Source organism: Caloenas nicobarica, chromosome 8, assembly GCF_036013445.1.
Source record: "Caloenas nicobarica isolate bCalNic1 chromosome 8, bCalNic1.hap1, whole genome shotgun sequence".
NCBI classification, from domain to species: Eukaryota; Metazoa; Chordata; class Aves; order Columbiformes; family Columbidae; genus Caloenas; species Caloenas nicobarica.
In genome coordinates, this window is record NC_088252.1 from 11,329,870 (window position 1) to 11,344,296 (window position 14,427).

At 42.8% G+C, this 14,427-nt stretch overlaps 1 protein-coding gene across 2 annotated transcripts in view; it reads right to left on the reverse strand.

Annotated features, from left to right (window-relative positions):
* DOCK10 (dedicator of cytokinesis 10) overlaps positions 1–14,427 on the reverse strand; it is a 156,667-nt gene that overhangs the window by 122,170 nt on the left and 20,070 nt on the right. The window contains exon 1 of one of the 2 annotated variants that reach the window (XM_065640257.1): positions 8,546–8,710. The exons of the other annotated variant lie outside the window; for it this stretch is intronic. Coding sequence (XP_065496329.1) covers positions 8,546–8,710 — 165 coding nt within the window. Of the gene's footprint in view, positions 1–8,545; positions 8,711–14,427 lie in introns of those variants that run through there. 2 annotated transcript variants of the gene reach the window in all.

Below are 14,427 nucleotides of genomic sequence, written 5' to 3' on the forward strand. Positions count from 1 at the left end.
TCCATCTTCCTTAGCTCCAAATGCTCTGAAGACACCACGCTTGTTGCTGTATTCCTGAAACGAGAGTACGGTAGTGAACAAGAGTTCAGCTACTTGAGTACTTTGGCAGATAATTCATTTCTTGTTTCACTCACAAAAGCAGAGCTGCCGGTTAGCACTAGCTGACAGGCTCAAAAATGCCAAAATTCTGCTTAGCCTTAGAAATGAAATCCTGCATTTTGCCTTTTGGTTAAGGGAACATCAAAACCATTTGCCTGCATTTGTCCAGTCCCTCTTAAGCTACAGGAGGTATCGCAACCTGGAACTAGGCTGTATTCACCCACACAGCAGCAGTAGCCATCTAATAGTCACAAAGTGGCAATGGCTTTCATCAAAACCTCGTATCGTTCAGGAAATGTAATCTAGAAGTCAGAATATCTCTTGAGAGTTTTTACAGGTGGCAAACCCCCTGAGATGCACAGAAAAAGAGAAGATCACCAATGCCAGCCACATGAGACTTTACCACACACATTAATCACGCTTCAGTTTACACTGCAGATGTACTGACAGCATCTATTCCTCAATATATCTTTCTCTGGCAGCTGATGGTGGACTGGTTCAGCAGCTGCTATTAAGGGACATGACTCCTGTTGCACTGTGCCCTCCATCACTGGCCAGAGACTGCTGGAGAGGCCATGGAGCAATGGCTTTCCACATGCATTAAAACCAAATTATTCTGATAGATGGAAGAGTACGAAGCATGGCGATAAAGGCCCAGAGATACATCTCGTCGTCTCTCACAACCAATGAAACTTTGCATAAGGCTTTTGTCTGAAATGTGCTGAACTGGAATTCTGGTTTATTTAAACTGGGTTTAGACCAAGTGTATTAAGATTACTGTTGTAAAGAAGCAGCTCCATGGAAGTGAGAAATATCAGAAGCAGTTCTGTCACACTCCATTCAGATTTCCAGTCCACTCAGGAGAGGTCTGGAGTACCTTTATCCTGAAGTCAAAGCACAAGATGATTTTCCACGTTAGGAAGGAAGGGGTGGATGAAGGGCAAGGGAAGAATTAACAATAGTAGAGAGAGGTATGGTCACTGTGAAGCAAAACCAAAGCTTTTGATAAGAACAAAGAGGGATGAAAAAGCAGTATCAGAATATCTTGATGTGTCAACATAGAGCAGTGGTGGCTTGCCCTCAAAAATAAAATCTTACAGCAGTGTGCCTAATTAATTTAAAATGAGAATAAATGGCATTTTCCACTTGGCTTCTCTCTTTCTCACCACTGAACTCTTCCTCTCTTATACACTGCCTTTGCCTCGACAGCTCTCCCTCCCCGCTTTGCCTCTCCCAGCAGCTTTTACTTTGGCAGTACTTTGGCTGGCCAGTGTTCTCCAAGGGCCTCAGTTCCTTTATGGCTCCCTTCCTCACTCAGCATACCTCTTACAGGGCATAGCTGCTTCCCAGCTAAATCAATATTCCCGTGTTTGTAGCCAAGGGCCTGAAATGGACTCTGGATTCAGCTATATGTATTTAAATCCTCATCAGCTCTACTCAGATGATTCTATACCTACAACAGCATGAAAAATAAAGCCCAGCCTGGCTCTCAGTGCTGCAGCCAGGACTGAGTTAATGCCAGTGAGAGGCAAGGGCTGAGGACTGGCACTAGTATCGTTTCCTGAAAGCACAAGTTTAATTTACTATTCCTTTGTATACTTTTGGACTCCATTGCAGCTCACCATACTCAGCAAAAGAGAACCAGTCTGCCAGAGCCTGTGCCAAAGACAGTGCATAGACGTTAAGACAACAAGCGCTGTTGCCCCCACGCTGCTGCTCCCCTCCCAGCCCCAGGCTCTCCACTCCAGCTGCTGTGCACAGCGCAGGTTGGGGCTCCAGCCGTAGGCACACTGGCTGGTAATGCAAACACCCAAGACGTGCTGGGCACGAGTGTGAAGCATCACAGGTAGATTCCCGCAGCCTTCTGGCTCACACAAACTGCCTGCGCTGCCCCAACCCCTCTCCTGTATGCTATGGACAGTGACACCGCTAATGGAGACGTGCTCGTGTAATGGAGCCTTGGAAGCGTGGCACAACATCCCTGCTCAGCCAAGACACGGCAGCAGGCAGATCGCTGCTCCCAGCCCCTTTCTGTGGATATGAACTGTCAGCCTAACCTGCCCACGCAGCCTGGTCAGTGCAGTGCCAGGATCAGTCGCACATCCCATTGCACAGCCTCACCGTGGGAGGCAAAACACCAAATGATTTGAACAGAGTTATGAGTCTGGAACTATTTGATGTTCATAAAACTACAAGATGTGCATAAAAACCAGAGAACATCTCTGAAAATAGACCTAGAGGCTGCTGGTCACCAATACATATATTTACGTGTATATATATATATATAAAATGTTTATATATTTCTGCCCAACACTACATTGTCCACTAACAGCATGAAACAAAATACCTCTACTAAATTTTGTGTGAAATACATTGCAAAGCATTTTCTTGAAGCCTCCAGAACTCCAAAGATATTATTGTGGTTATTCTAGATGGTTCATCCTGTGCCTAGCACTTGGCATTTAAATCTATGTTCATCTCTTTATTATTACCCAGGGTTTATATTTTCTTTTTAATTTATTCAAGTATTTAATATTGTGATAAACACAGGAAAGTAGACAAACATAGATTCAAGATCTGCACTCATGGCTGATTTGGCGTATGAGGGCACCATAGCATATAAATAGCTTTAGGTTCCTACAACCATAGCTCGCTCAATTCCAAAATCCCACACCAGTCAGATCATTGGGATTTTTTTCTTAACTCTCCAGCCTTCCTCTGTAGGAAAATTTAAAGAGCAAAACGATCAAGGGAAACATAGAAAGCTGGCATTTGCTACAGCCCATCAGAGCTAGAGCCAAGCAGAACTGCAGACAGAGCATCACAGACAAAACTGTGACAAATCAAGCATGTGTGTGCATAGATTTGTTTATAAATGTGCTTATTATGCAAAGCAGTGTGGCTGTAGATGGCCAAAGCTTGAAAAACCTGAAGTGGTTTGCTTTTTTTGCCTTTTTTCTCTCCTTTTGTTCTTTCTTGTATTTGTTTCTCTCTTTGCCTTCTTGGCTTTCATGAGAGTCCTTTGCCTTTCTATAGGTCAATTTTCTTATCTCCCAAGAAGCATTTTACATCTTAAACTGTGATTTTTGTCAAATGCATAAAACCACAAAGCCTTTGCAAAGCACTCCCAGGGACTGCTACTTACTTTTCTGTGCCCGTTTAATTTATACTCTACTCTTTCAGGTACATATTGCTTACAAATAAATAGCTTGCTTCACCTTTTTTTTTATCCTTTTTTTTTTTTTTTTTTAAATCCTTCATTACTTCATTGTTTTGAGTTCACGCTCTTTATAAGCTGTCATAGGTAGTTGGTTAATAGATTCATAATAATTTCATTCAATGTACTGTCATACTACACACATTGCCACAACACTAATAAGAAGTGAAAGCAATATAAAATGTTGTTGCTCAGAGTACCAAAGTCAGATGGAGATGATTTGCTCAGTGGAAAAAGGCTTTTTTTTAACGCCATCTCTTTTTCAACCATATACATACTTTACATGCTACTGCAACACTAAAGTATGAAAACAGATCCACATCTTGGGCTCATTCTCCTCAGTATTTAAGAAACTGCACCCAGAGCCATAGCTGCTGCATAAACTGGTAAAAACCCAAACTAAATGTCTTTCAACACAGAAGAGCAAACCCTGCTCTGAAGAGGAGAGATGGACATGCTGCTCTGTTGCTGGGGGTGCTGAGCCCTGCGGACCCCCTGGGGCAACCAGCGGGGAAACGAAGGGGCTGGCGATCCCCAGCCTTTACCTGCAGCCCTCCTGGGCATTCAGCACAGAGGGCAAAGAAGTCATAAAGGTAAAAAGAACAGTTGCAAAAATGACTCTGAAGTAGAACTGCATTTTGTGCATCGCTTACTACTTTCCCTCTTTACACTCTAATATTATTCAGGTATTCAAGCATAGGCCTGTTTCTGCTGAGGCCAAGCACCAAAGTGGAAGTTGATTAAGGTCAAATAAAGCTACATCTGTTTATTGTTGGTTAAAAATGTATCACACATTGAAGCTTCTGACTTGAGCTAAAAGATTAATATTTTGAATATTTCTTTTGAACTTTACAGCCCTGGATAGTCTGGCTTTTCAAAGATGATCCCTCCTCCAAGAAACTGGAGGAAAAGAACACCCTTCTCTTCCCAGAGCTGAGCCTCATGCCAACCTCCAAGAGCCGCTGCAAGTCCTCCCCATTCCGGTGCACACAGACACATTCCCACTTACAGAAACAGTAAGTCATGAGTCAGAGACCTTGCAATTCCTAGAGTTGCCATCTATTGACAGCACTTAGTATGCATGTGGCACAAATTTTCAGAAGGTAAATGCATACAAATGAGGAAATGAATGCCCTGAATTATTTTAACTAGAAAAATAAAATTAACATAGATCATGCAACAAAACTTAAGGAACACAATTCTGGGGTAAACTTTAGTATTAGATGAGGAAAAAAATCTGAAAGCCATGTTTTTCTTGTTTCTACTGCTTTTAGAAGACTAAAATTCTATTCACAAACTAAGTGACCTGAGAAGCAGCTCAGGCAGCGCCCCAGCCCCATCCGCTCATCAGAGCAGAGCAGCCACCCAGCATCTGTGCTACAAGGGAGGTTCTCTTACTTCTTCTGTAACTGGAAAGAGTACAGAAAATCTCTGTAAGCTGTCTCTTTTCCAAGATGAAAAACTGAATAAAGAGAATAGCACTGTCACCTTGCTGTTGCTGTGTTTAAGTTAGCACGTCAGTTCAAGTTACGGTATTTTACTCAAAATGCAAAACATTTTACCATGCTTTTGTGTAGCTGGTTACCAAGAGCCAGGGGAGGTGGGGAGGAGGAAGGTAGAAAGGAAGATTATGTCCTCAAATATCACGCTTTGCTTTTATCTTCCACGCAAATCTCAGCTGCCAGGGTTCATAATAAATCACATGAAAAAACAAAGAATGACCTACTAGATAAAGCTCAACTTTCTTTTCAAGTTACAAGTACCAAACACAAAGCATCATCCTAAACATTAGTGCCCCCACTATAAACACCAAACAGTTCCACATAACCTCATGTACTAAATTTTCTTCCCTCAGGCATCTTCCTCGTCTCCTTTTCCTTGCAGAAACAACATGTACAGTCATTTGCATTAACTCTATGTAGGTTTTTAATATCTCAAACCTCACCATTTCATTGACTTATTTTGAAAACCAGCTTTTACAGACACACTCTTAAGGCACAGAAAACAAAATGATCTATTAAATGCAGAGTCACTGAACACATGATTCAAATTGTACATCTAGTTAAAGGTTATTTAGATACTTATTTTGTGTGTGTCTGGCAACTCCCAGGACCACGTCCAAGAGAAGATGACACACAACAGTCATTGACAAAGAATTTCCAGTTTTGTCTTTCTAACATCTCTCCCTGCTCTGTGAACCCAGCCAAGATCCAAAACTGATTACCAATCTGTCTTGCCCAAGGATAAAACCAGATTTCTAATTAAACTGAAGAGGAAAAAATAACTTCTGTGAATAAAGACATCACTTTCTGCAAGGCCTGAATGCTAGAAATATCTGCTGTAAAGTCTAAAGGTTTCATTCAGTGGTTAGGAGGTGGCTGTTAAGCAATAGCTGAGGCTGTACTTGGGCCTCTCCCTTTCCTTTCTCACGAAGTGCACCCACCGCATCTACCGGCTGGAGTGCCACTGGCAAAGCCACCATTCCTAGAAGAATATCCTACAAGGATATTCCCCTTCAGGGATTAAGAAAGGAAAATGGGGCGTATCTACAGAGCTGTACACTTACTAGAAGTATTTTAGGTAAACTGCTGTTCTCTCTGCCTCAGGATTACTTTCTATAAAAAGGCAACAATGAGATTTTACTTTTGCTTCATACGGGACCAGTAAACTTGCAAGAACATGCAGCAGAGCCTTGGCACTAAAAAAGTCATTCGAAAAGGAGGTGCAGTTTATCTCTTGAAATCAAACACTAACACTCTCACTAGGAAGCATATACTCAGTGGCACACAGGCTACAAAGAGAAGGACCATTTCATCTGAAGGCATGGAAAGATAGAACGCCAGATCTCCAGCTGACAAGAGCTCACAGCCTCTGGTGATTGCACCCAGGCATGTCAGTGTATTTCAGATATTCTACATTTGGAGATTCCCTCATTTCTTTGGGCATTTCTACCAGTCACTGCTCTCAGATGTGAAAACTCAGTAATCTGCTTGGATCAGTTTAGCTCCTGATATCTGCACCATGTGCATAATGACACTGTGAACTAAACACTCTTTTGCTTGTCTACATGGTTGTTTCCACTGTATCATCCAGACATAAACTCCAAAGATCTACAACAGACACGGGAAAAAAATATAATCTGTTAGGACCACAACACATTTTATTAAGGTCCAGTAGCTTCCAGCTCTCTTTATCATGCTGCTCTTTCAAGTAACACAAATTCTGGTGGAAACAGGACCATCCATTTCTGCCACAGAAGTGCCGCCTTCTCAATGGCAAGTCTCCATGTCGTTACTAAGCCTAACTGCAAAGTTCAAAGGCAAATTATTTTAGATAGTTTACATAATTAACTGCTTCTAAACAAAAAGGCACAGTAATAATACACAACCAGAGGAGAAAGGTGTGTGAGGGAAGATCATTTCCCAGAATCATCCCCTGCCCAGCACCTTTCCTCCAAAGCGCCTGCCTGCATCTATACCAGCCTCATGACAGGGCTGAACTGCTCATCCTCCTCAACAGAACTGAGGGGAGAAAATGACCCCATGATCTCCTGGGGAAGGGCAGCCTTTCGACAGGACAAACACCAGTGCATTAACTGTTGCTGCAGAAAACATGAAGCCCCCATTCCTATGGTGGGTGGATGTGTTTGAGACAGAGAAGGAACCCCGGAAAGCCCACATCCAGCAGCAGGTAACAGCATCTGACCAGTGTCTCCCCTCTGGGTCTGCGCAGCTCTGCGGGGTGATGAACAGCTGCCACAGTTCCGTCCGCACCACGGCAAAGCCTCACACCTCCGAGAGCCCAGGAACCTTCGCTGTAGCTCTTGGAGCCCCACTCTCTGGGATTTACCACACAAAGAACCGTAACTCGCGCTGCTGATAACTGTGTCTGGGTATGGGAGGCTGGTACAGTGCTTGCTGCCATGACGCCCAAGACTCCCCCATTCTTACAAGGACTGAGGCAAGTTGCACAGGTGATCCATGTTCAGACATCCTGCAATTTCTTCCAGATCCTTCTCACTTCATTATGCTTGAAATTACTACCACAAAGCAGACAGTTATTTGTTTAAATGATGTTGAGGTCATTTATTTAACCATTAAGTGGAAGGAAAAAAAAAAAAAAAAAGGAAAAAAAAGAAAAAAAGTTTGCTTTATAGATACTGGATTTTAAAGCAAAAGCAGCTTAAACATCAGCGTGATGATGGCAAAATCCATCCCCTTCCTCCTTATGACCATTAGCTTCCCCCATGTACTGGATAATAGCCTCAGCTGATACATAAAGCACTGCTTGGATCGGGTCCTACCTACTGTAGTTGCCATGACTGCACCACACACCTCTCTATGGGCAGCAATGCTGTGTTCAAACCACTGCTAGATCTCATGACAGCTATTAAACCCTCTAATGTTACCTTTACCCCCTTACAACTAAGTTACTGCCCTGTGTGATACAGTGGGATGTCAGGGGATGCACTTTGGACTTCATCATAACATACTTTTTATACATATAACTCTCTACCACTCAAATGATATACACAAGCGCCCTGATCAACCTAAACAACCTAGAGTGCTTATTATACGCCCACCACAAAATAAAAACAATGCAATTTAATTCAGAAAGAAAATGACTTTCAAAGACAAAGAGCCTTTCAAGCCCCCCTTCATTAAATAACGGAGGCAACTCACTAAACCGGAAAGCGGTGATCCAGCAAACATTTTACTGCTGCAAACAGTTTGTGGCAAAGATATATTGGAGTTTATTTGCATATAACTTGATATAAATTCCAACTGCATCCTGAGTGAAAGTAAAGGGGGTTTGTTTTGTTTGGCGTTTGGATTTGTTTTCAGTTTTAGGATGAACAGACTTAGTAAACATTTCCTAAGCTGTCTGCTGTTTGGAATTCCAAGTCTGAAATAAAACATAACCACACTACTGGCTCCAGTGCTGCCTATCTCACAAATAGCAACAAAACTCACCAGCAATTAAATAACAGAACATTTACTTTATAAAGAGCTTACGTGTAGCTCACAGCTTCACCTATATAGTAACATTTCAGCTCTCTTTGACAACAGAGACAGCAAATCTACGAGCAAACTAATCTACAGTGACAAATAGCCTGTCAATGCTCTTTCTCTACAAATACATAGTTAAACAAAACTAATCATCGTGTAATATCTAAAATCCATAATAATAATTCTGTCACTTCTCTCTGCCGATTAAAATATACTGTACCATTATGATGAGAGTCCTGGGTCTGCTCATTTCATCATCGCTATCCAGCGGCAGAATTTCATGTGACAACTCCTCTCGTCGTCGTCGCCTGCAGATATGTGGACAGTTCCTCTGTACCACAGAACGAAAGGCTTGGAGCAGAACAATGCTGGCAGCACAACCCATGTCTGCATCCTGAAGCCTACAAAATAACTTCTATGTTTATGCTATGTTTGAAAAACAGTGGCTCCTTGTCCCTGAAAACAGCCTACAGTGCAGCTGCAGCCAGTCTGCTCTCCAATCGCTTCCTTGAGCTCTGATCATCTGATCACAACCAAATAGCTTGGATGCAGATAGAGGAAAGATTTGATCCACTGAAACTGAAACACGCGCACTATTACGATGCTTTTTTCTCTCTCCCTCCCTCTCTGCTTCTGAATTCTCATGAGAAAATGCGCTCTCGCTCTTGTACAATCAGCCACCTCCTCCAATTCCAGTGTCATGGAACTGAAGGTATTAAAATTCCTAGTTCAAAAGCGCCAGCTGTTCATTAAACACACACACAGCGGCATCCACAACAACTGGCAGGATCACTTTAAATACCTTTTTAAAAAAGTCATATGTAGCAAAATAGCAAACATCTGGAAAGCTATTAGCTCTCATTATCAGCACTGCTGTTTTTAAAATACATTGCCCTAGGGTGTTTTGCCACAAAAAAAAAAAAGAAAAAAAAAAAAAAGAAAACCAGAAAAGACGTATTTAAGCCCACCGAGGGATTTGGGCTTTAATTTTTTCACTTCTTGCAATTTTCTGAAGCACAACAAGCTCATTGAAGTTGTGAATGTAACAAGTGGTAAAAAACCAGAAACACAGAAATCTGCTAAAATTGCCGTGGCTCAATGAGAAACAGCAGTGCGCAGCCCTGAAACGCCTTTAAATAGTGTCGTTATTGTGTGTTCCCACACATGCGTGCCTTCTGCAGAGTAATACATTTTTACATCTACACAGGAGGCCTGTGTTGAGAAGGGTCTCTGCTGACAGGGTCTCATAGCAAACCAAACACCGATGACCTTCCAAGAAGGGTAAGAGGAACGCATTTCGGTGTTTTATCAATTGAGTCCTAAGCAGGGGGAAGCAGCTGCCAGCAGCCAGCAGTAACAACTTGCCTTTCTGGCTCCTGCCTGAGAAGTCATTCAGAAGGCAGGCAGGGATGCTCAGCAATCACATGACTGACCTGGAGACACAGCGAGCACTGATGGTAGAGAGTGTAAGATAATAGCACTTGAGAGGAAGTTAGCACTAAAAATATCGACAGAAAATAGACTTCTCTTATACATTAGGAAAACTAAGAATTTCCAACAGGGTTTCCAGAGAAGCCGCTTTTAAGCTAATATGTATAACTTTGTTATATGTGCACCCAAAACCATATTCACCTTGCATCAAAAGGCTTTGATTTCTAATGAAGGCCATGAGAGTTTTGCCATCAATTCTCATGGGGGCACAAGCAACCTTATAATGTCTGTTAATGAGATCTTTGTAAATAATACTCCTCCTCACAATCTAAATCAGGAATTGCACTGAAAACATTCCATGGAAATACTTTCTTCTGGGCTTGATTAGGGTTTAATTGCTCAGCAATCTGGCAAGACATCATCATTTTAATTAAAGCATTTGCCAGAAAAGCTAAACCCTTTAATTTTGTCCTTTAAAAGCAACAAACTCATTGTCATTATTTCTTGCCTTTGTTTCTTTAGAGTGAGCTGCTTCAAGTGCATGCAGAAAGCAATCAGCAGCACTGGCAGGGGCTGCACCAGCTCAGCCCCAGCTCTTCCTCTCAGATCTCGCCAGGCATGACATGTTGCCCACCCAGTAGCACACTCCACAGAGGGGCCTCACGTCCTGCCTGCACGTTTGACTTGTCTAATGCAACTACAAGAGCACAGGAACACAGCTGGGTGATTTCTGCACCAAACCAGCAATCCTGCCGCCTCTTGCTGCCATTGTTTACATTTTTGGTCCCCTGCCTGCTCCAGAACTGCCACTGACACCTTGGCCACACAGAAGATGCACTTGGCAACTGGGAGACTTACATTCCTGCTCCAATTCCAGCAGCAGCAATACAGGCCTGGATAACGTCTGTTGCTGGCTGTTATGGCAACTGCTCTGCTACCTTGGGGGCTGCTAACGCATCTCCTGTCTGTACAGCATCTTCTTTTACTCACCAGTGTTCAGCTGGGAGAGCTGGCAGGGATTTGTATGAAATTTAGTTTCCATAGCACAGCCCAACACTGTCGCACATGCATGCATACATGGAATAACACCCTAGAGCTTGAACCAAAGCTTTGCTTTGCTCTCAGTGAAGAATCCCATTCATTTCAGTGGCCTTTGGATCAAACGATTCCCTGCCAGCGGCCCAAGTGACTTCATTACAATTATTTGTGGATTAAGCTGTTATTAGATACAAAGAGAAGTGACACAAACCTGGCAGTTTCTCTCTTAGGAGAGAAAAATGACACTTAGTCCAAAACCAAGTCAAATAACAAGCCAAAGCCAGCTAAAAGTAGCCTCCAGGCCTTGATCAAAATTCAAGAACTGAAAAAACCAGCTAATGCACAGGGGAAAAGAAACCACTGAAGAGCTAAAAAACCCTTCTATTTTAAGGAAATCTCACAGAAGCATGAACTATCATTGGAAAGGAAACCTCCCAAGCCATTAAAAATGCCTGGACACACACATGCATTATCAACAGCTTTGTTTTTCAAATTGAGTGATCTCATCAGCATACATTACGCTTATACGCCAACTATCAACATTGTTAGTTACTCTTACAGTGCAGCATCAAGCATTATTTTGTGCTAATTAGCACTTTAATCCAGAAACTGAATTCAGTGAAATCCCCTGGGATGCAAAATACTCCTTTGTGCAAGCAAGTCCTTAATTCCCCATTACGAAGACTTTGGCAACAACGCTGGGCTAAGGAATATCCACACTGGAAGCCATCCACTGCCCGCTCTCACTCCATTCTTAGCCACCACTCATTTAGCTATGCTAATTAGCTGTGTAACACCTGCACGATGGTTTACAGGAACAGGCTGGGAAGCAGACCACTAAAGGTACCTCAATAAAAAAGAACTGGAGAGGCATGACAGTTGTTTTAACCCAAATGACTTCAGTGATCCTGTCCTTGGCAGCTCCAAGGGCTGGGTCTGTGCAGCAGCAAAGCTGTGCAAGAGCAGAAGTGGCTCAGGTCACACTTGCCATGTCTTATAAAATCCATGGTAAGAAAGCAGAGTTCAAAGGCACTGGATCCTCAAGCTAACAGCTATCCGTCATCCAGCCTCAGCTTCCACATGAAAGGGATGCCAGCTCTGCAAATGGGCAGCCAGGTTCTGAAGAGGTAAACTGTCCCTGGCAAGAGCTCGGCAGCAGAGAGTAAACTCCTCATATTCCAAGCACTGGGTTATTTCTCTTCCACAATATTCCTGCATTGCTGTTTCGGCAGGCCCCAAGACTTTCTAAAGATGCTACCAAACATTTTCTAACACTCCTATTTCATACCTCTTCAGCATGCCACATTAAAAGTTTGTTTCATTCCCACAGCTTTCTTTATTAATTTTCCTTTCTCTTTTGTCATTTGAATTCGTGTCATCTGAGTAAACAGTATATAAGCCATTGCTATACTGGTCTTCGCTGAAGGCTTTAAACACAAAGACAGAAAGGCAGCCCTCGAAGGTGATCCTTAAATGAGAAGATGACTTTCCAAATGAAACACTGATCCTTCCTTCCAGCCCCAGAGGAGGCTGCATTCTCCTCAGGCAAGAAGGATGGCTGCAGGTTAGAAGAACTCTTTGCCCACACCTGCTCAGCTGTTGAGATGGCATACATTTTTTTTTTTCTTTCTTTTAAGTTCTCCAGAAAACAAGCCCTCCTCTCCAGGATGCGTGTGCATGACTCACACCTAGAAGTTACGCAGAAGCTCTTGAAGTCTGACGATCCTAAAACAGCAACAACAGGTGACTGCAGGAGTCATCCACAAAAATAGGAATGCCCCTGGAAATTACTGACAGTCTGCTCAGTCTGGTCCACAAAAGCCCCAAGCCATTAACAGGAACTAAAGAGAGCATAACAGTACAAATAACAAGAACAGTATTTGTTACAGATGATAATGCTCATGCCACCATTCTGACTTACCAAAGGATGCCCGAGTACCCAGTCGAGCAAGGTATTCGCTGGTATAAAGCAGGTTTATCCAAAGATACTGTCACAGACAGCAACTTATTGGCACTCCGAAGCCGACTCACAGGACCATTTACCTAAACTCTATGTGGTTAATAAACTAGCAAAACAATGTCCATTCACTGAAAATCCTTCAGAGATAGTGCAAAAATGTATCAGGTGAGCTATTTACCTGACATAGCTCAGAGATCGCTTGCAATGGTCCCAGTCCAGGTGATGTACTGGTACACACAGACACAGCATTTGGTTCAGCACTTCTGGAGTTAGACCCCACTGCGAGCCCCAACCATTTAAAAGCACAAATTGTTCTCTTGGGAAGAGTAGAGCGAGTCTTTCACTTTTTCAAGGCTAACCTACATGAGTTACTATTCCACATACATCATCCTGGTACAAATGATGAGCAGCTCCCAACAACACATAAGCAACTCACAGCTCCACATACAGACCCACAGTTATTGTAAAACTTCTGTTAAAGTCTAGCCTACACAAGTAGCAGGGAAGTATCTGAAGCAAGATACAACAAAAGAATTACAGTCTCTACCTTGATGCAGATGAGGATCAGTCACATTTTGGTGAGCTATTGTGTCATCTCTCGGCACCATATGATTTATCACCCAGATCACCCTTCCAAAACAAAAAGAGCTGATAGACGTTATCTTCTTAGCAAAGGGATTTTTCCTCAGATACAAAGGTCTTTGTCTCCAGTATTTGTTTTCATAAAGGCTTGAAGGCATTTGCAAGGAAAGCAGAGGGGAAAAAAATATAGCCAAGTTTGAAAGTCTCTGTTCATGCTCTGCAACTTCAAAACAAACAGTGGAATTCTAACCAACCTCTGAGGAGCCAGCATCGAGACCTGGATCAGATGGGTGAAGTACTCCAAGAGGTAGTCTTGAGGGCAGTCTGCTTGATGACAAAAACCCTCACTAGTGTGCCTCCTTTCCTTGCACGTTTTATGCCTGAGGAATAAAATCAGGTCAGATCTTTCTGTACTCTTTTTCTAATCACTGCATCCTTAAAGAAACATGGTGGATACCACATTATAGTGGCATCTGTCACTGCCACAGAGGCAGCATTTCCAATAACACCTTCAGTTCTCTGTCTGCTGCCAGGTTGCTGGTGGAAGTCTGGGGGACTATTAGAATCCCTCTGCAGGAGCTGCTCTGTCTTCTCTTCCAACACAGTTCTGTCCCAAAGCTTTCACATCCAGCCCACAGGCCTACAAGAGGCTATGCAGTACTAGGCTGAACCACTGCCACCATACGTTTTGAGGGGGGGGAAAAAAAAGCAAGCATATATGTTGATCACACACTTATTTCAAAGAAAGCTTATGCACTCACAGTTGCTATAATAAAAGCCATAAACAGCATCTGTATCTTCCACTCATAACATATCCTCTTAGAGTAATTTAAAAACATTTATGCATCATATTTCGAAGTGTTGCTTCAAAGCAGTTAAATATCAGAAACACTGAGGTCTCAAACAGCAGAGTGGGCCCAAGGGTCCTGCCAAAGACGATTGAGAGAGTCAGAAGTTCACAGGCTTTGTACGTCTTTAGTTGCCATGAAGTGCTCCATAGTAACCCAGGAAAGCAGCATTTCCTATTCGATCACCTCTGTTTCTCTTCATCGTCCCCTAGAGCAGCAAGCAATGCTTACACTAGAGCAACA